The 23,686-nt window shown below is 34.6% G+C and overlaps 1 protein-coding gene across 1 annotated transcript in view; it reads right to left on the reverse strand.

Moving 5' to 3' along the window:
* Positions 1-23,686, reverse strand: part of LOC127870772 (sodium channel protein type 4 subunit alpha B-like) — a 69,096-nt gene that overhangs the window by 28,575 nt on the left and 16,835 nt on the right. The window contains exons 5-17 of the mRNA XM_052413247.1: positions 23,266-23,384; positions 21,699-21,785; positions 16,255-16,383; positions 15,387-15,481; positions 14,229-14,438; positions 12,068-12,116; positions 6,789-6,933; positions 6,176-6,340; positions 5,333-5,413; positions 3,693-3,887; positions 2,258-2,674; positions 1,920-2,001; positions 1,326-1,630 (exon numbers count right to left, since the gene is read on the reverse strand). Of these exons, the coding sequence (XP_052269207.1) occupies positions 1,326-1,630; positions 1,920-2,001; positions 2,258-2,674; positions 3,693-3,887; positions 5,333-5,413; positions 6,176-6,340; positions 6,789-6,933; positions 12,068-12,116; positions 14,229-14,438; positions 15,387-15,481; positions 16,255-16,383; positions 21,699-21,785; positions 23,266-23,384 (2,079 nt within the window). The remainder of the gene's footprint in view (positions 1-1,325; positions 1,631-1,919; positions 2,002-2,257; positions 2,675-3,692; positions 3,888-5,332; positions 5,414-6,175; positions 6,341-6,788; positions 6,934-12,067; positions 12,117-14,228; positions 14,439-15,386; positions 15,482-16,254; positions 16,384-21,698; positions 21,786-23,265; positions 23,385-23,686) is intronic.

Consider the following 23,686-nt stretch of genomic DNA (forward strand, 5'->3'; position numbering starts at 1 on the left):
GATCACGTTCAACATATTGTCATGATAGACATTCAGACAATATTCCGTCAAGATTGAAACATAAAGTAAGCTACTAGAAAGGTAACAATGCTTTCTCAGATTTGACCTGGTTTCAAAGTTTTCCGAATTTAACGTCATTTAACTCGCACGTAATATTTGAGACTAAATACGGAGATCGCCCGACATCGGATCCATTGAACATGTATCGGCAAAAGTCAAGGTATTTCCCAGGGGTATATACATCGGCAGGCGACCGTCTGATTGCCGGATAACCCCCGCACGATGACCGACGGACGCCGGACAACGCTCGTGATGATACACTTACAATGAATCCGATCTCGGGGCTCGCCGGGCGATAACCGCGCGTTGATCGTCCGATCTTTTTTCTATCTCAAATGAATTTCTTCCCGGGCCCGACGTTATGTAATTTTTTGTGATATTAAAAATTTATCCGGATGCCGACGCCCGATGCTAAAAATTACCCGGTGTCCGTGCGGTCATCGGCCGGGCGCGAGCCCGATGAGCGGGGAAAAACGTCGTTCGCTGATCGGACGTTGATCGGTCTCTATTTGTGACTGAGGAATGAAACTATGTTACTCATCGGACGGCGGACGGCTCCGACGTGTCAAGTTTTCCCGATGCATGGAGATCGGACACAGCGGCCGGCAACCGGATTATTTGTGACTTAGGCATTACAGTGTGGATGGTAAATATCTTATTACTTCCGTCATTGTATGATTTTCTCATATTTTATTATAAGTAAAACTAAATCAATTACATGTCCTTAAATGCACTTGGACGATTAACTCTACTGAGCTGATAATTTGATATGAAATGGTGTTTAAAATATATGGAGTTACTTTAAATAACCTTGCATTTAAAGCATTCTTTTTTTATAAATACGTTCTTTCAAAACGTCGTCTCTTTTAACTCTTTCAGTGCTGGAACCGAATTTTGAAGGCCTTTGCAAACAGTTTGGATCCAGATGCATCAGGATCCAAACTGTTTGCTATTCTAATTGCATTCTTTGAAAAAAATCGAAGAAAATGCTAATTTTAGAAAATTCATCAGACGACATTTGAGCAGACGACAAATTTCCCAGCATGCAAAGGGTTAATTGAAATTGAAATGTTATCAGTCAACGCACAGAGCGCAACAAAAGCAAACATAATATATTTTGTAAATCAGACGCTTTACAAGACCGTGTAAAAATGTGTTATCATATTATTGATATATGTGTGTACTCGTTAACATATATCATGATATGTCTACTAGTAAACTTACAAAACTGGAAAAAATGAATATTTATCAAACCACTAATTTACCCGGTTTCCTGTTTCGAGTGTGTGTATCGCCTCTGGGGTCAGGCCGTGCATGTCGGCGGCCATAAACCCGGTATTGGCGAGGATGCATAGAGTGATGAACAAGTCTACGAACGCATCGAGGATTATGAATCCAACCCAGCTCTGGATCTGCTTGAACCACGCAGGAGTATCCCAGCTGCAGAGCAAGCGGTGCAACTTGTCCTTGAACGGCTCTTTCTCAACGCTGAAGACGCTTGCGCTCAGAGCTCGGTTGCCCCTAGACGCCGTTTCCACGTGGTCAATGAGTTCACGTAAAACCATTACGTCTGTTAAAGATAATATCATTAATAATCGGACACTCACTTTATGAATATTTTTTTTTAATAAAACAACGCATTGATGAGTAATATAATATACGAAAAGGATACATAAAAAACAGCAGGAAGGCAACTTTATAAATGAAATGTATAAACAAGTGTAAAAATTATTCTGGATATTTAGGGTTATGGAACGCTTTTAAAAGTATCTACCGATATTTTTTTTATTTTAATCAAAGCGCTGAGAGTACAAATGTTTCAGTAAGGTATTTAGCTGTGAAATTCCTATAAGTCTTACCTTTTGGGTCAACATTCGATGCGCGGGGGGTTCGGCATAAAGACCCCTTTGATCGTTTATTGATATCATATCCAGTTTCATCCTGCAAAATGATGAATATTTCGAATAAAAACCGAGTACGCAAGTTAATTCAACGATTTTTTTTCCGACATCATTTACGGAAGTTATGCACTGACAATATCTTTGCTTTTTTATGGATTGGATCTGAATTCATTTATATAAATATGTTGAGTAGTACTTATCATTAAACAAACTTACTACTCGTACTAGTAGGTTAATTTGTTAATGTGTTTTAATAAGGCAAACACTATAGTAAGCAGGCAAGCAGTCATTAGTACCAGTTTATCCATGCAAGCATCAGGCATCAGTTGATTGTTAGCCTTGCTGCGTTTCTCAAATGCCTCCATAAGCATGGACATTTTATCAGTAGGGGAGTGGGGAGACAGGCGGGGGTGCGATGATCTACTAGTTTGGGAAGTGTTGCTGTTTCGGCGGGAGGATTCTTCTAAGGCTCTCCGCAGGGACGCATGTCGTGCAAGAATGGAAAATTTCGAGGGCAAAGCGCACAGATGAATATCATCTGAACACGGCGTTACTGCGTTAGAGTCATCTGCATATGGTAGGTTAAGTGATTCTAAATGTACCAAAGGTTGCTTTTCTGCTTGATTGCGCAGCTGTTTGGCTATTTTTAAACTGATTTTACTTGGTTTCCGGCGGCGTCGTACGTACGGAGAGCCCGGTAGACTAAAGCTTGCCTACAAACATAACAGGTTAAACATAAATCAGTTGCGTTTTTTGGAAGCTGTGTTTTCATTACGATTACTGAGGCTTGGCTACCAACAATGCATAACAGGCGAAAATCCAGAAATGTTCAGAAAACATGTGTACTATACCCCCGACGTAAAGTTGTCTAAATCAAATTGACCTGTGATATCTTTACTTGAAAACCACAAAGGGTCAAATATGACCAGATTACTAATTGATATGCCCATTTAATCATAATCCTTTTACAACCACGCGTGATCTTGATCTTTAACATGATTATCTCTAAATATATTAACATCTGTCTACTTCCACAAGTAACAAGCAAAGCAATGTATATGATCATAGGTCAAAGCTTTATCTACATGTTGTGCGGAAACCAATTTCACGATACAAACCCCAATGACTTTGACCTTTGATCTGATAACCTTTAACTTAGTTGTCGTCTCCCACTTCGCACTCGTAATCAATATCTACGTTGCATTATCAAAGGTCAAAGCGTTCTCAAGATAGTGTGCGAGAACAATATTTCCAGAGACAACGTCATGTAACTTTGACATTTGATATGTTTATATCAAAATATATTGACGTCTTCTCTCTCATTAAGTAACCAATTAAGTAACCAATATGCATAGTTGTAGGTCAAATAGTTCTTCCGAGGCGCGGAAACGAATTGTGTTTGAACCTTCCGACCGACCGACGGACATATGCGAAAAAATATACCTACGCTTCTTAGAGCGGATGCGTACTTAAAGCATTTGTGTAACGATGAAAACACGTTAAAGCGATGATACTATTATAAGATGATGCAATGTTATTTGAAACTTGGAACATGGTATACAGCGTTTTGTTACTACTGCAATCCACAACAATGCATACGACTTCGCAATCATCAATCTGATGGTATACAGGCAACACCGAGCACTGCTTAAGAGGTTGTTATAACTACTTGCACGTTAGATATAAACAAAGCAAAAGCCATGATGTCGTTGGTTACAACATCAACAATACCGTAGGGCTTGCAACGCTGAGATGGTGGGGATCGGCGCCATTTTTCTCCGACTGGACCGATATTCTGTCGACACCATCCTCCGTTTTGCTGTCTGGACTGAAAGGCGGACCGCTGGTGTTGGATTGCATGCTGGGACTTTTAGTCAGCTCGTGCATAGCATCCTCTATCTCTTCCATCATATGCTCGATTTTGTTCTACAGAAACGAGTCCAATAAGAATCACAACCTGTGAGGTATCACCGACACATTGAGATCAATGCAAGCAAAGTGGTTATCAGTTTGATTAGCGTCAAATTAAAAGAAATTACTAATTCATGCAGGTAGTGATGTTCTTAGTTAATAACTTCTCAAACAACTAAAAATAATGTAATTTATCATGCTTTTTACTTACAATGTGTATAATTGTCAACTAAAACTACACCAAGATGCTAAAAGTCGGAATTTACATTACTAGCACAATAAGCGCAACCAAGACACTTGCTCATTTATACAACTATAAACGAAATGACATAACAATGTCGTTTAATTAGAATATGAAACAAAATAGTGAACTATAAAAATAAACTAGTATATGTTTATATATTTAATTTACGTGAATGATGAAATATATGAAATTGAATTATGCTTTAATTGAACCGACATGATAACTTAGTACGTTCAAGACTTCATTTTTAAAACCTCGACTTTTTTTTCAACAGTGTTAGTGTAACAAATGAATTAAAAATTTTGCGTATTCAAATCTGAGATTAATTAAAAATAAAGAAACAAACAAAAAGCGTAAAGGAGAAACGAAGCGTTAAACACATGATGCTTATCGAAATAAATCCCTAAAACAAAGCTAAAATAGTATTAGTATTTTTTTTATTGCAAACTGCAACATGCATACATTTCCTTTAAACTCAGATAAATACACAAAATCAACGAACATTCCGCAAAATATTTCGTAAAATGAAGTTAACCCATAACAAATCAAAGTCTCTTGAAGCAATAGCCAAACTTTCAATGCTAGGTGTGGTATGGTAATATGGATATAACAAGATACAAAATGCTTGCTTTTTTGAAGCACAGTATATTCCATTTTCATTCCCCGCAACGATATCTATTCATACGGCATACGACTTGGTTTATGAACATGTGATGAATATATTGTCCCGCAAAAAAACCCACAAAAAGAGTATTTTGTATCTCGTGAAATCCATGTAACCGGACTACATATAGCGTTGAAATTGTGGCTATTGTTATAGGGAACATTGATTTTTTATATGTTAACTTTATTTTTCGAAATATTGTAGAAAATGTTCGTTTATTTTGAGGGTTATGGGCTTCTAATTATTGATGCTATTAAAGTTTTAACTAAATCGGTTAATCATTGTCTCATTAACTCGAAATGTAACATCTTTTTGATGAATCACTCAAATGTTGTGGTGTAAATTCAATTTATGATCTGCATTTATGTAATGTGCAAAACAAATCAAAACGTATGTTGGTGCTGACCATGAAACTATTCTACATGCTGACACAAAGAGGTAAATAGAAAAAAACAACAACATCAACGATTAAATCAACTTAACAGGTTAGCTTCAGTTTATGGCAACTATATTGGGGGAGTTTACATAAAGGGAATAACATATCAATATTACTGGAAAAACAGGTGCATGAAATCGAAATGTCTGGGCTAGTTCGGCGAGTCCCGGGGCTGCCCTAAGATTCTCTTCTGCAAACTGTCAAATTCATATACAGAAAAATATATATCAGGTTGATATACCACGTACATATATGCGAAGTATGGATTGAAATGTTCTGTTGTAATTGCCTTAAATAGAAAACAAGCGCAAGTAAAGACTAGAAATGCTAATGGAGAGTACATACGTGTTGATCTTTACCTTAGACTTTGCATATGCCTGGATATGTAAACAATCATTGTATGAGAATATACTTGATACCAAACATGTAAACTCTGCCTCTAAGAATTTAGTTTAAAGATTTAAGTCAACATTAGCGACAAACATGAACAAATGATCATGCGCATGCACTTGCTTTTCAAAAACAAAAGATAAACACCGGATTTCATTTTAGCTGACGTTTTGTAATTAAATCGATTTAGGTAATACACAGGTATGTTATTATCTATTCTCGAAAATTATCATTATAAACATCATCGGGGTTCTAACACAAAAATGGCATGGCAAGCATCACAGGAAAACAACGACATGAGAACCAAACACTCCAAAAGCATGCTACGGATGCATGTGAACAAGACCATTGGCAAAACTAAACTGTCAACAATTTAAATACATGTAGTTTCATTATCGTATTTTGCAAGATCTTTATATAACTACAACAACCTGTCAATTGAATTTTGAAATGCCAAAAGTCACTAGTTATTGGCATAATGAGTGGGAAACGTTCATACTGATTTGAATTTGTATATGAATTTAATTCATTAGAAAATTAAGTTTAAAATCTGGGTATATTATTCGTACCTCCTTTTCAAGCTTTTCATCTTCAGCGTCGCTTTTATCAGCTTTTTGTTGGTCGCTGTACGACATTGCAACAATGGCTAATATCAGGTTAACAAGGTAGAAAGAACCCAGCAAGATCACCAGCATGAAATACAGCGCCTGGTATAGGCCTGCCGCCCGAATGATCTGTAAAACGAATATCGTCGAGTAATAGACGTTACGGGCGAGATTGGATTGTATTGTACCTCAGAAAGTTTGAACCTAACTTGACTTTGGGAAGTTTCTTGACGCCCATTCAAAGGCTTGAAATATTACGAATGATTTTGCAAACAATTAATTCACACTTTTTTAAAGCGCACCCCATACTAATTTGAAGTTCGTTGTAAAGTCGTGTATTGAGAACAAATACACATATCAATTGACACATATACCAATCGACCTATTTACACCAGAACAAATCGACTCAGACGTATTAAAAAAAATGAAAATCACTTCGTTTTTTTTCTTAACTATTAGTTATAAAATTACGGTTCGTGATAAACATTCACTGATGTATACACACATTTTCTTAAGGAGCAGAATTCGTTTATTTTTCAGATTTACTTTAGTATCGTACGTAAGGTCTATGACATACAAGCATATACAGGTTTTCCCAGTAATCCTGCGTCATGAGGCGAAAAGCGCACAGCATCGCCCAGCCAAAATTGTCAAAACTTGTGTACCCAAAGTTCGGATTTATCCCGATTCTTTCGATACATGTAAATCCATCCGGACATTTCCTGGAAGATGAATAGAACATGTCAAAAAAAAAGAACATGGGCTATGGCTATAGGCCAATTAACATAGTCGAAATGTATAGTGTCCGGTGCGAAGAGTACACGGAGTATTGTAATAGAAAGGAAAGGGGGTTTTGTGACGATGGTTGCACAGTGTAACGTGAAATACAGACAACGTGTATCAGCTCATTATGTTGCGGGCTGAAAACGAAAATTATTTTGTTAAAATAAGTATCGTTTATTAAAATATATCCACGTAAACTGGTACCTACGGAGCAAGGCCAATTGTGAACCGTCTAGACGATGCTGCGTGCCAAATGTTAAAGTCTAAAGCTTTTGTGGTTTCAGACCAGAAAATGTGTTCAAATTGTTCACTATCCCTGCGTTAAACAAGTTACCTATTTGGCTTGGCCACCTTTGACCACATAGGCATGACTTAGTTAATTGTCATTAAATCAAATACCAAGCCTCTTAGCCCTGCGGTTCCCGATGAAATGATTGATGAAGTTTTCACTGTATACATTTAACCCATTTATGCCTTACGTCTAGAAAAAAGGCCTTGGCAAATGGCTTAGACCCGGATGAGACGCCGCATGATGCGGCGTCTCATCAGGGTCTGCGCTGTTTGCTTAATGGAATTTCTGTAAGAAATATTCTAAATATAGAAATAAATATACTATTTGTCCTAATCATGCCAATAAACATCCCTAATTTTGGAAATAAATTGATCCAATTTAGAAGGATGGGAGAGTCCACTAGGCATAAATAGTTTAAGGAAAACAAGTAACCCCAAGAGCGGGGTCAATTTTAAACTCTATGGGCAAGATTAAACAAACTTGGTAGATGATCATCATACAATGTCTGAATCACAGCGATGAGCCAAACGTATAAACATTAGATCCATTTATGCCTAGTGGACTCTCCAATCCTTCTAAATTGGATCAATTTATTTCCAAAATTAGGGATGTTTATTGGCATGATTAGAACAAATAGTATATTTATTTCTATATTTATTTATATCAATTTATTTCCAAAATTAAGGATTTCTACTATATTTATTTCTATATTTAGAATATTGCTTACAGAAATCCCATCGAGCAAACAGCGCAGACCCTGATGAGACGCCGCATCATGTCACGGCCTTTCTAGACGCAAGGCATAAATGGGTTTAATGCTTTATAAGCATATTTAAATCATTTGACCGCTGGGGCATGTCCATTTTCGATCCATTGACATGATTAGAACAAATTTTGTGGAGGATCAGTATACGATGTGACATCCCAAATATTTAATCTCTTGGCTTGAGTAGACGTCGTTTGTAAAAAAGCAGACAGACATACGCACGGACTCACGGCCAGACGGGCGGAAAGACGCGGTGCATCGCGGTATAGAAAAAAATACCACGAGCATAAAATAAGTTTGTATAACATTGGGAAATACATATGATGTTATTACCAAGTGAAAAAAACACAACAGAAATTGAATTATCTCAGTATCGTGTATGCTTCTACCACAATTAAGTGTTACATAAATATAAGCATATTATTTGAGTAAATCAGTATTTTACAGAATTGGGCTTATTTTAAGATTTAAAAAATAAAATATAATTGTCAATAAAAAGTAGACGAAATATAGCAAAAACATATTGGTTATGAAAACGCTACATACACGCACAGATGGAAAAAGTGTCAGTGCTTTAAGCATGTCGTCTACAAAGTGACATCGTATAAAATATGTTAACAAAATAAATATATATGATTAAAATATTGTTCATGCAAGTTTTCATGCAATAAAATGAAAGTTTCACTTTATAGGATATGCAACAACAATTGTAATCATTTATCATTATAAATTGTTTTCATTTTACCACTGGTTCGGTTTGAAGTCTTGCATTAAAACAATATTTCAGTCCTAAATCACTAATTTCGATAAAGTATATGTGTTCTATTTGCATATATTTGTGGGCATATGATTAAAAAAGTAACATTATAGTGTATGCTCAATTGTTAATAAAAACGGTGCAAAACATCAATATCAAAAGCTGAATTCGAGCATGAATTCATTCCTTTTTATTATTGGGCATTAAAATGCGCTAGAGTAATACACATACTATTAGGTCTTCAACACTCCAAAATAAGTAGCATTTGAATGAATAATAACTTTTTAACTTCATAATTTGTACTTTGATTAATAAGTGTTACCACACACTCAAAAAGCAAACGTGTACAAAAACACTTTCCCAAATACCAAATACGTATGTAATCGTACGAAATACCTCTGTATGTCATTACTATTTATAGTCGTTGGACATAACATTAACTGAACAAATATTTAATTCACAATGCAAGGTGTTTCCTATATGTGTTCCTCATGACATTTAAATGGACACTTTATCATGTTTGGTCAAAAAGGTGTTTCACAATAGTGTTATTAAAAGAACTGGATGGTCGTTTACATGCGTGTGTTTATATCATATTCGTATTCGGTAAAATATTATCTATTGACTCAGCGTTTTGAGAAATCATACATGATTATGTAAACATTGTTGAAATGATGATACAAAAAAAAGAAAGAGAAAGTCGTTAAAGATGGAAGAAATTGTGTCTAAGTAACTATAACACACTTTATATGTTACAAAAGCCCATCTTTTCTTTCACAAAAGTATTAATGCAATTAATGTTGGTTGTATCAATAATTACGTATAACGCATGCAAAAGACAAAAATTCAAAATGCGGACCCCATCTCTATTACAAAAATTAATATACTGGTGACCACTTATACATTAAATTGCAGTTGAAATATGTGTCGTGTTCTGAGAAAACTGGGCATAATGCATGTGCGTAAAGTGTCATCCAAGATAAGCTTGTGCAGTCCGCATAGGCTAATCAGGGACGACACTTTCCGCCAAAAATGGATTTTCGCTTAGAATGGACATCATTTTAACGAAAATTCCATAAAAGCGGAAATTGTCGTCCCTCATTAGCCTGTGTGGACTGCACAGGCTAATCTGGGATGACAATTTATGCACAAGCATTAGGCCCAGTTTCCTCAGAACACGACACATACTATCCGCATGAATCAACTGCCAGATACTGAAAACAGCATTTTTATTGGGAAGTTGTTATAACATCGACGCATTGCAACTTTAGTTTTCATAATTAAAAGTTGCATTTAACTTCATGATCATCAAATACTTTTTACAAATCAATCGCTATAAGTAAGCAATTTTTGTCGAATTGAAATCGCGTTAGTATATGACATTTGTAAACATGAAAATGAAGTAGAATTCGTTAATCATTTTTTTACAAGTGAGCATTATTTACATTCTGTAATAAAGAAATTAAAATAATTGTATAATATTACAGTTACATGTGGCCATTAATGAAACGTTTTACTTAAGCAAATCTGTGTGTCTGATGTCTTAGTAAAAAAAGGTTACTAAATATTTAATTCGAATGCATTTAAGTCAAAACTTCTTCACATTTATTGGTTTATATTTTTGCGTGATATAAAGATGATTTTGAAGGCTAAGTATTTTGCATATCTTTCACCATTTCAACAGAGATGGGGAAACCAGAAAGTGTAAAATAAGCCTTGCTCTCGGAACATGGGGTTTAACGAATGTGCGTGAAGTGTCGCCTCATATTAGCCTGTGCAGTCCGCACTGGATTTCCGTTAAGAAGAGACTTTTTAAACGAAAAGACACACAAGCGGCAAGTGTCGTCTCTGATTAGCACATGCGGACTGCACAGTCTAATCTGGGACGACACTTTTCGCACATGCATTAAACCCCTTTTTTCCAATTGCCAGACTCAAATGTAAAACTTCTACATCGCCCAGGCTACTACTATAAAAGATTAGTTCGAGAAAGTTTGAGTTTAAAAAAAAACACACATCGACTTTCCACAATCGAAAACAACAATGTAATGTAAACGTTTTTGAATATAAAAAACATTCTCGTTGGTATCTCAGCATTAATATAAGTCGTTTTCTTGTTAAATTCGCGTCTAATAAATATTATTTTGTGGTGAGGAATTATTATGTTGAATTCATTGGAATAGATTAAAAATAATAGTGGCAAACTTAAAAAAGATTGTATCGAGTGGTGGCTAATTTGTTTGGCGCAACATTTAGGGCATCTGGTGAAGAGCATACGAGATACAAACAGACTTAAAATACAGGCTTGCAAAGTCAACCTTCAAATTTAGAATTGACTTTTAGTTTTTCAGCCTTCTTCCGTTCGTTTTTTGTTTTATTGACCTAAACATTTGAACCAATTTACTGAAAAAATTTTACAAAAAAACATCATAGGTTTGGAGTTGAAACGACCTTGACATTTGAGGTACTTTTAAGGAAAGATCCGGACTTATGTATTTGGAACTGCGAAATGGCCTTCACATTTTAGCAATGTTTCGTGGAAAACATTAAGCGTACAGAAGATATTGAAAGAGCACAAAGAGGGAAACGAATAGCGTGTGACAATAACATTACACCGTCTGCACAACGTGTCAATAAATTAAACTTTTAAAATATAGTTTCAAGAACATCATTCGAACGGCAAAGTAGATAATAATAATAATAATAATAATAATAATGATAATAATAATAATAATAATAATAATAATAATCTCTTTATTTTCCGAAGGTAACTCATTAAGACAGCACATTGATACGAAGTCAGGCAAACAGTTTAACAATGGCAATCTTATTTTCAATGAGGCCTTCAAACAACTATGGTATGTATAATGCATTTCTACGTTATAATGCAAACATATAGACTTCGATGGACATAAGAGTACTGTAACAGGGAAATAGAAGTGTCATAATAAGCAAGTATATTTTAGACTTTTCTTATATTATTAATTTCTCTTTTAATATTAAATATTTAGTTGACACGCACACATTTACGGACTTTAGACATGACCGTCGGAAGAGATATACCATAAACCTTCTCCAAATTAACGTTGGAGGATTAAAAACACTCATGTTTCCCACATAACAAATGAGTTCTAAAACGTTAAGGCATATCCGTTATCGGAAATAAAGCGAGAATCGATATCTCGTAATATTCGTCAGCGTAACAAAAAAACTTTCTAACGTTTGGTTGTTTTCGAGAGTGAAAAGTGCCTCACATACCCAGCGGAACTGGCATTTCCACACATTATGTCTCCTGGGGCGTAGTTATCTAAAATGTATGGGTTACCTCGTAGTTAAAACACACCAATATCACATTATTTCTTACATGACTAACATACTGTGACGTCATACATGACGTTTGTTCACTCTGAACTTACCCACTAATAGATGCGTTCCCACATACAAGGAATTCGCCATTGTCCAACAGAAGAAAGTTGCCTTGACGAAAGAAGAAATTGTGATGTACAATAAAAACGCAATTTGCATGTTTTAAAACTTTCAGGAAAATCATCAAAGTTCCCTTTTTCGTGTAGCCTATTTTGTCTTATTTTATCAGCGGGAAGCTACTTGTGAGTTGAAAGCAAAAATCATCAAACAGGATAAATTATAATAAAAAAATGCGTATTAAGTACATGCGAGTAGTCAATTCTTTCCATAGTTTATGTTATAAGTTCATGAATGTTGACAAAGGGACCTATTCGCTTGTCTGCACAATGACACTTTATATTATAAAAAAAATGCCATAGATTTAATGAATCTATAATATTCAAACAAGAAAACCGCCAACTGACGAATCATGTTAAAAAGATACGATTTGTATCATTAATCTCTGGAAAAAAAATAATGTGTGTTTAACGATCTTAATTGATAATTTATTAGGATCGTGCATTTAGAGATCTATCGTTAAAGCTGAGAACTAATTTCAACCTTCAGGGTGCAGGATCACGCGACTTTGTTGGGTTCCTAATTAAACGTTAATGGATGTAAACACAACGGTAAGTGGTGTTATTTCCAAAACACTTTTTAAAACATTTTTTTCTTACGAATTTCAACTAATGCATAAAAGACAGATTTTTATGCTGCTGATGGCAATGTGAAATACATCCGAAATACTTAATTTAATAAGCCTGTGTTCTTGTTCAAAATGTCCATGTATACTGCATGAATATGCTTCACGCAACGTGAATTTTGTCACCGATTTCAGACGTATTCAAGGATTTATTCTTATATCTTAAGATATCGGCACAAACTGCAAGAAAAACTTGTTTATGCACTAAAGATTGTATTTAAATAACTAGAGATATTTGCAAAAATTAAGTTCTTTACGGTGTGTTTACATTCTGTCCAGCCCGTGTGTAAATCTCTGAAAACCCCGTTGATTATGCACCCTGATTGATGGCGTGTTCGGTTTTGAGTCTAGAGTGTCCTGGATTTGATCTCCCGGTTGGTCCGAGACTTCCAGATCGAATTAAATAAAGCTTAGAAATAAAAAAAAACACGTTTCCGAAGTTTTGATTAAATACTTGTTAACGACAAAACAGAACATACATATGAGATAATAAAAAATACGGAAGTGACGGTATATTACGTTAAAGTCGTCATTCGCCATAATAATCCGACCGGTATGTGAAGACCGATGCAGCAAATGAATCAAATTCTTATCTAAAACACTTGTTATATTTTAATAATCGCAATAATTGTTATTATTTGCAAAAACATGTTTAACATGTGATGAATTCGCGAAAAGAAGTCATTTTAGCTCCTTGTTCTTATAATGAAAGAATGTTCATTTAGCAAATGTGTGTGTCCAACTTGCTTGTAAACAGGTAGAACTTTAAAATAAATGCACGTTTTAGCCAATTAAAATTCTGTTAACACCAAAGATACAACTATCAGCAATGCCATTTCCAATATTTTAAAAGTTAAGTATTACTTGTCGGCATGGCATAAATTGTAACAACGTGTTTGTAGTGGTATGTTGAGCATACATATACTTCATTAATCGTTTTGAAAAGGTAAATTATTAAAATAACTGTGCACAAATGAAGTACATTTTTATATATTTTGTCGCGTCGCAAGAAAAACGAATTATTTTTTTTTACTCAAGGCGAAAGATAGGTTTAATGGGATTCCAATAATTTATAACACACACAAATATGTAATGTGTTGATATTTAAACCATAGTAACGTCATGCATTTGACGTCAACGTGGCAGATAGTGAGTCATTTTATGCCTTTACTTCATTACGTAAGACAGTGGGGTATACAACGTAATTGAAACAAAGTTAATAGATTTGTATGATACATTATATTGATTTGTATTAATACATGGCGAGTACGATCTCTTTCATTTTAATGATAGATTTGCAAATATACTTACTCGTGTCGCTTGTGAAATTACCCCATTCCATGTCTGTGACGTTTGGTCCAAGAGCTTCGGTTATATTACGCAAGCACTTGTTACGTAATATGCCCTGGTAAAGTTGCATGCCGATGAGCGCAAAGATTGAAAGCATAAATGACGTCAGAATGCCGACGTCGCGCAGTCTTATTACAGCTTCGAGTAAGGCACCCACGATGGTTTTAAGTCCTGCAACAAAGGGTTTCTAAAACTAATAACGCGTACAATTTAACCAAAGTGAAACTTCAGCTGCACCAGCAAGAGAGAATATTTGTGTCTTGTTCTGAGAAAACTGGGCATAATGCATGTGCGTACAGTGTCGTCCCAGATAAGCCTGTGCAGTCCGCACAGGCTTATCAGGGACGACACTTTCCGCATAAATTGGATTTTTGCTAAGAAGAGACTTCATTGAAACGAAAATACCATCAAAGCGGAAAGTGTCGTCCCTGATTAGCCTGTGCGGACTGCACAGGATAATCTGGGACGACACTTGACTCACATGCAGTAAGCCCAATTTTCTCAGAACAAGACACATTTATTATAGCAGTTGGACGTTTATATATGGCACGGAAGCGATTACAAAAACTGTGACGCGTTCAAAATCGTGCTCTCTCGACCTATGAATATATATGTTCCAATAATATACTTACACAAAATGTTACATGCAATGCGTTAATTTATTAAATAGACTTGCAACATCTAACATGTTTCCAAATCACAAGGACACGTTTTTATTTACGTGAAAAAATGAATAGAAAAACGACTGATAAAACAATGGCGTTTTATTTATTTATACAAGGCCGTGTTTATTAGTTAAAAATAAAAAAATTATTTCGCTATATATGAGTCGAGTTCTGAAAAAAACTGGGCTCAATGCATGTGCGTAAAGTGTCGTCCCAGATTAGCCTGTGCAGTCCACAAAGGCTAATCAGGGACGACACTTTCCGCTTTTATTACATTTTTCGTTTAAATGAAGTATCTTCTCAGCAAAAATCCAATTTAGGCGGAAAGTGTTGTCCCTGATTAGCCTATGCGGACTGCACAGGCTAATCTGGGACGACACTTTACGCACATGCATTATACCCCGTTTTCTCAGAACACGACTCATATTTTCAAAATTACAAAAAGAGTTCATACCTGGGACAACGGCAACGGTTTTTAAGGCTCGTAACACTCTGAAGGTTCTCAATGCTGATAGGTTGCCGAGTTGAGGAATAAACGTTGTCATGTACCTGAAATAGGAACAATAATGCTGATAGGTTGCCGAGTTGAGGAATAAACGTTGTCATGTACCTGAAATAGGAACAATCAATGCTGATAGGTTGCCGAGTTGAGGAATAAACGTTGTCATGTACCTGAAATAGGAACAATCAATGCTGATAGGTTGCCGAGTTGAGGAATAAACGTTGTCATGTACCTGAAATAGGAACAATCAATGCTGATAGGTTGCCGAGTTGAGGAATAAACGTTGTCATGTACCTGAAATAGGAACAATCAGCGATAGGTTGCCGAGTTGAGGAATAAACGTTGTCATGTACCTGAAATAGGAACAATCAGCGATAGGTTGCCGAGTTGAGGAATAAACGTTGTCATGTACCTGAAATAGGAACAATCAGCACCAAACACGAAACCATAACCATTTTATGACCTTGTAAAATAAATCTACATATGCTACATTTAAACCCACACTCGCAAAAACTACGACGTGAGAATGTACCCAGTACACTTTCAAACTTCATTAGTTATTATATCTCACTAGTTTCGTATTAGTCACGACAAAAGTCTAACTGGAAATAAAAACTATATATAATAAACTTCGGGGTCATGTTGACCTCAAATCATGACATGAACGATGTGGAATTAACGCGAAAATACACGCGTTTGTTATGTTGTTTTATAAAACAAACAATTTTATTCCATTGCAAAAAATAAAAATATTATAAGAAACCAAGACAACTTTCGCACTGATTATGCAGTAAGAGAACAACAAAAAGGGACGACTTACGCAATGGCTATGACGCCGAAGTCTAGCCAATTCCACGGATCTCTGAGATATGTGAATGGCTGTAGGACGAATCCTCTAGCGGTCATTTTGACGAGTGATTCAACAGTGTAAATACCCGTGAAAACGTACCTTGAAAAATCGTATGTACTAGTTATACCTGTTGTTGATGTGATTTTTTAAAATTATTCCATACGTTCAATCGGGTAATTATAATTGGATTTATAAATTATGCATGAATCATCGGAGTTATACATTTTATATACTCATATCTAAAACTGTAAACACATCTATTAAAATAAATAAGCGATTATAAAAGTGCATCAATATAAGTTCGTATGCATGATATCTAAGCAAACATGTGCTAGTAACAAAATGCTTAAAACAAATTATACAACTAAAATTGCAATCGCCAAACGCGAAATTATACGTGCACCTTACAAAGCCCATTACGTCATGTATATAAATCTGATATCTTATGTTACAAATAACTTTATTACATTAACGCGTTAGGGGATCACACCGTTTTTTCTGATCTCCCAACGCTTAATTTCTTTTAAAATCGGATGCTTTCGTTTCTCAATTGATATATTATTAAAGCAAAATTTTCGCAAAACATTTTAAATTAATCGAAGTTTTTTAAATTCGTTAAACTTTAGCATATCCGTATTCTTCATGTGTACATTTTCAAACAACTATCAACCCTCGAGCAATTTTATAAAGTACTTCTAGGAATACCAAAATTATCTCTCTTCACTTACTCTGCAATTCGTATTTCGTCTGTGGCCATGACTACACAGTTTGCAATAATGGTGAACATAACTAGCCTACTAAACACAGTGGAAAATGTTAAGGATCGCACAGAAAATATATGGTGAAAATTAAACAGTGAAATTACACAACCATTGGTTAATCAAAAACACGACCGTGACAAATGAAGTATGATTTGTGATACGATTGTTCCGATTCATCATGGTAACGTCACAATAAATAAACATAATACGAACTGGTGCTAACGTGGTCCGTGTACATACCGTCTTTTCGTTTTTCGGTTTGCATTCGACAACACGAAACACGAAAATAAACGCATATTAGTTCATATTCCGATTTTCTTAAAACCGAAACAAATACAAAAAACAAAGAACAATTCGACTTATTTATATCGTTTTTCGTTTTACTTATTACAAAAAAATCACGAAACGTGTATGTGTATTCCTATTTCGTTTCAATTTAAATTAAACAAAATCTATATTTGAAAATTGAAACAAAGCGCCTGCTCTTATTTATCGTTCTTGATTTGATAAAACGATACACGGAAAACGGAAAACGAGGGGCGCTGCGCAGCTTTATTCGGATAATAACTCATGATTAATATTAGTGCGCAGTTTCCTCCCTTCGAAACTATTATTTTGAATAATAAAATGTTCACTATGACATGTATTATAATTTATCGAGGAAGAATAGACGAGTCTTGGCACAGCTCTTTTTGGCTAGTCTAATGGAATAATGAATAGATCAACAGTAAAGTTATATAACGATACCAATATACATGCCTGCTTTTGTTTCAAGTCATTGAATTTGATTTAATGTATAACATGCATTACAATAATCATTGCACAATAAAATATCTTTGTTCGGCGTAGCCTTTCTCTTCAAGTAATAAACAAAAATCGAATATCTGTTTAAGAAATGAAATAAAAATCCACATTATTGCTAAACATATACACATGTACATTCAATTAGTATGGTGAATTATTCCTAAGAGCATGCACGGCCTCATAAAGCCCTCTCATGGCACATCGTGTGCCGTCCTGGCTCATACACTTCGGGTTACTGGCTGGCGGTGGGCTCTCGTATCAGGTGTCCATGCAGTTCTTGCATCGAACCAGTGATTTGCAAAAAGTTGCAAATGAAGGGTGCGACACTGGTCCTGAATGTAACAATTTATGTTTTTATAAAGCTATCGGTTAACGCTCTGAGTTCTTTTTAAATTTGATCAGCATGATTAAATTTGGTGCTCCCTTTATAGAATAAAGAAAATTTGCCTTTAACAATTATAAAATTATTTGAAACTCTTTGCGAGAACACATCTTTCAAATAACAGAAAAATCAACGCTAAGTATATAGTACATTATGTCAATGGATTTACAACTCTGACGTTATTACAAATTTATTTATTTATTTTTAATAACGTTTTTGTTTGGTGTACAGATTTTGTCCAATTTTTGAAGAACTGTTAAAATGAACTGGATGTGTATAAAACGAATACAATAAAACACTTTTCGACTAATAAATGTACCATAACAGATCATGCAAGCGAACGCTTGATGGCGCGCTTCTCATATATATCATTGACTCAGCAAATCATACACGTATTGTTACAAATGTAAACACTTTTCTATAATGGCATTCGAGTTTCATTTAAGGAGGCAGCCGAGGTCTTAAACGGAACATTTCAACGAGTGCAAGTAGATTCTATAGGCGTGACGCATGATATTCTCCTTCTTTAAGTAACGTAACGTTTAAAGGAAAAAAGATTAAGCGGCGTTATAATATCATTGGAATGTATCTTGTTAGCATGAACTTAATCTTGGGCGCTCTTTCGGGAACATTAAATATTAATTTAACATTTATTAATTATATTTAAGTTAATTTCATTTTCTTCAAGCGCAAAAACGGTTTCATATAAGGTGTTTGGTTATAACTCTTGTTTTTGAGCTAAAATCACTAGACATATCACAATGCAGTTGTTAAATGCAACATGTATTTGTTATTAATCGAACGAATTGGAAATTATATATTAGACTCCTTGCACCTTACCGTTCCATAAGATTAAAACATTTCTTTATTTATTCTCCTTTCGTCCTGTTCTTTCTATCAATAGTGGCTGTACTTATACAACTGTGACATTCTATTATGTAAGGTGACGTTAAAAGTAAAACATGGGATCATTTTAGCAGCCGTCGCCGATTATTGTGTCCATGAAATGTCCTGCGGGTCTAACGGGTAATAAAAATAGGAATACGAGATTCAGGGGACGGGGTATTGCAGCTCTTTAAATGTAAGAAACTCCCCCATGATAAAAGGATTAAAACGAGTTTTTTTTTGTAAAATAAGTACTGAATTTACATAGCATAGGGGCAAAGAACAAGAAGTGTCATAAGAAGCTAATCATAATCGGCTGGATCGGCATGAAATACCGGTACGTTGGAAAACCTTTCCATGTCAAGATAATGATCATTTCAAATTGGAAAAATACAATACCTGGATAAAAAAAAACTGAAAAAATCCATGTCTCTGTCCCTTACGGGCGTGTCTTTACCTCCTAGACAAAAAGCACGTAGGAAGCCATGCTGATGGAAATAAGTGATTAAGTCTTATGTAAGGGAGAAAAATACGCGCAAAATGCCACTAATGAGTTACCTCCCCAAGACGGCAGCACATCCCGCAAACGCCACTCGTTTTTCGTTTTTCGTATACCGTTTTTTCAAACCAAGAACGGTAAACGGAATCAAACAATCCGTTTCAATTTTAAAACTTTTTTTTTGTTATAATTTGAAACGAAATATGAACAGGGAAATCAATTTCGTTTTTTGTTTTATAATAAGTACAACGAAAAACGATATAAAGAAGTTAATTTTGTTTTCGTATTTTGTTTAAGTTTCGGTTATTAGAAAATCGAAATATGAACTTATATGCGTGGATTTTCGTGTATGGTTGTTTCGAATGTTAAACGAAAAAGGAAAAGACGGTATATACACGGACCTAACGTGCGGATACAAACGAAGGCACATGCATTCATAAAGAAACGTCCCTAGTCTGTTAATGGTCCAACCATTCACGCTGTTATTTTTAAATATAAACATCATTAGATTAACTCATTTATGCTTAAACTGAAGTGGTTTGGAACTGCCCTCAATATACTTCTATAGAAGGTATGCTTAATGAAATAAATTGTTTCATGTTGTTCCAATATATACAATGCAAAGAATTGTAGTTAAGATACAACAAAGTATTTGCCACAGTGGTTTCGTGCAAGAATATGTTTGTACATTAACGTATGAAAAAAAACACGCTAGTTGCGATTGAAATTGGTCTAAAAAACTGAATGCTTTTGGTAGAAATTAGTAGAAAAACGCATGTCGGAACTTATTATACATACACGCAGATTACACAAACTGCAAGTGGGGGATTTACCCAATCACTTCGCAAGTCGAATACGGGTTTACTCATAACTAGGGATGTCAAAGAATATCCGAATATCCGAATATTCGGTCCCGCACCGTATATTCGAATACTATTTTCCGAATCGAATATTCGGAAAAAAATCGAGTATTTTCAAAGACTTCGTATTCGTACAATTTGCTTCAAACATTGTTTATAAAAAGTTGTTCCTCGTGTCATAGTGTTTATTCCGGTAGGCGCGATAATGCGTCGCTATGGTGATGACAGTATACCTGTCATAAAGCCTACCTTTTGGAAACTTTAATTGACCACAGACAGTCACTTTGTGTTTGCAAATCGCGTCGGCAATTAAAACACCGACCCGAAATAACACAATGTACAAACGGAACATGTACATTCTCTTGTATTTTAAGTAATTGCAAGGGACACACAATCTTGTGGCGCTGAAACGCACGAATAGTGTTTGTAGTTTTACAATGTATTAAACTATGTAGTTATATTCCTTGTTCAGTCTTAGCATCTGCTTACGTATTCAACAACTCATGTAATATTACGCGTTTTTATGTTTTTATAAAGCCTTATAGTACGGTGAAACAGATGATGTTTGTGAATTTAAGTTAACGGTCGTATTACAATTTCGTGGGTGGTAATAAAAACATTTTTCTCGAGAAACCGAGCCACGGCAATTATGTTTTATTTGACCACAAATGAATTGATAATACGAACGTACACTTTCATCAACATATTCTGTTTTTATTTCATGCTCTTTATAATAAATGCAAACAACTAGATTTCGTGCAAAATGCCGTCGTAAAAATGACTAAATTTAGGCCTACTTACAAGCAGGTCGGAAATATGCTTGCATAGAACATAACTTATTCACCTCAATTGTCAAAAACATGTTAAAATGGCTGCTCAATATCACAAAGATTGTAGCTCAATATTACACAGATTGAAATTGTCAATACCTATCAGATTACTTCACAAACAGTGAACTGATTTATATATTGTTGAAATAGTTCTATTATATATCAAAACATATTTAATTTAATTTGTTATGAAAAGCATGAGATAATATAGACTCATGTTGAGAGAAAAAGGTACACACCACATGCAAATAACAAAAGGTACACACCACCTGCAAATAACAAAAGGTACACACCACATGCAAATGGCAAAAGGTACACACCACACCAAAAACGTCATGCAAAAGGAAATGCATGCAAGTATTTGTTGCCTAAAGGTTATTTTCAACCACTTACTCCGTTATGTCTCCACCAGGGGTCTCGGTAAACGTCATAAAGATACAATTGACAATAATAGTCAGTATAACCATTAGGCTAAAAATTGTAAGAAAGGTTAAGGTCAAAGATAGTACCCTTGCATCATATGGTGATAGTTAAATATCACAGAATATAGAAATGAAGAGAACAAAAGTAAGTATAACTATGATGAAAATGTTTTTAAAACGGTAAAGTGAAGATATATGCTTGCATCAAATATACCGTGTTAAATTAAATATGTATCGCATGGATTACCCTTCAAGAAATATTTGCTGATTAAATAAATTGTATGTTGAGGTAAATCGTTTATCTTTATAAAACAGTTTTAACGAGGGTTGAATTAACGGTGTTTCAAAATTGTCTATCATTGTTATTATCATCTATTAAATATATTAATAGACGTTTTGACTGAATTCGTGAAAAATACTACTATTTTAATGATGCCTATAAAGAACAATGTCTTCATTGAAATGTGTTCATGTTTCTTGCGAAGAGAAAAATGAAAATTTCATCCGACTACAGAAATAAATTAAATACTTGCCAAGCCAAAAATATTTAATAGAGAACAACTAAATATCAAATCATGCCTTTTTGCATTTAACAATCGAGCAATTAAAAAGCCAACAATAATTGTATTAAATGTACATCATGTGAAATCATAGCATTAAACGAAATTCATCTCCTATGGACTTGTTATTAGTATATGCGAGTGTGAAAGATCGATAGTATGTAGCCCCAAAATTTTGAGTTTGAATGTAACTTGAAATGATTTCACATGACTGCAAACGAGCAAACAAATATGCAAGCTAAAATTGATAATTTAAATCAAGGACAGCAAGTCAGCTAGCCTTGAAACACGCTGACAATATCTAACACAATAAATAATTCATATTAATTGAATTAATTTCTATTAAATCACAACGAAAATGATTAATAATTTTCTCTACATTGTAAATAGTTTATTTTTTATTCTGTTATAAATTCAATTTAAAACAAGATATTGTCTACAATACAAAAATGTCCATTTAGATTTAACAAAAACATATTAATAACATGCGTTGTAATACATGGATTATAAATACTTGCAAAATCATCGTCGTATCTAGTATCAACTGATCTTACTAATCAGTGTGTTTTTCTGAGCTTCCATTCGAATCATACAAATCTTTGTATTCAATAGAACGGATTTTTTGTGAACAATACACAATTAGCCCAAATGAACCATGCTTCTGACCGTAAAACAAAATAAAATTAAAAATTGCATGGAACTCTTTTGTGCCATTGCAGTGATTATAATTCAAACAAACGTAATAAATTCTTTCAGACGAGCACTTGTTTGTTTCACGTACTTGTTACTCATGCACAATATTACTTATTCTAGGAAGTCATTCAAAAGAACACACTCATGTATTTACATTCGTGCGTTAAAGAGATGTACTATAATTTTTGTTGAAACTTTTCCATATAAATACTTGACGTTTCCTGAATTCATCAAATTTGTACATTACATAAATACGGATATTATAGCTTGTGAAGTAAAGGATATGGGTGGGTGAGAATGTACATCGCGGCTCGTCTCACGGGGTTGAAGGGGGAAAGCAGGAAGAAGCCGTTGGTGGCGCTGAATCGAAAGATCATCTTGTCCTTGCCAATCACCACGAATGTCTGCGAATAGAGTTGTCGTGGTAACGTATGACGTCATTTTAATTCTACTTATATCAGCTTAATACTGACTTTTTTTTTTTAAATAAATATAATTAGGAATTTAATGAAAGACATCATGATTATGCTATAGTTTCATTAACTCTTACTAAGAACTTTTCGGCGCATTGGTCATTGGTCTCAATTAAAACAATCACAAATTACCAATATAACAATTCAATGTTTTATGTGTAAGCAATTCCATAACTGTAATATTTAAAAGTTTCAATAAATGTTTTCTGTAAGTAAATCAAAGCTAATGACGC

Source organism: Dreissena polymorpha, chromosome 3, assembly GCF_020536995.1.
Source record: "Dreissena polymorpha isolate Duluth1 chromosome 3, UMN_Dpol_1.0, whole genome shotgun sequence".
NCBI classification, from domain to species: Eukaryota; Metazoa; Mollusca; class Bivalvia; order Myida; family Dreissenidae; genus Dreissena; species Dreissena polymorpha.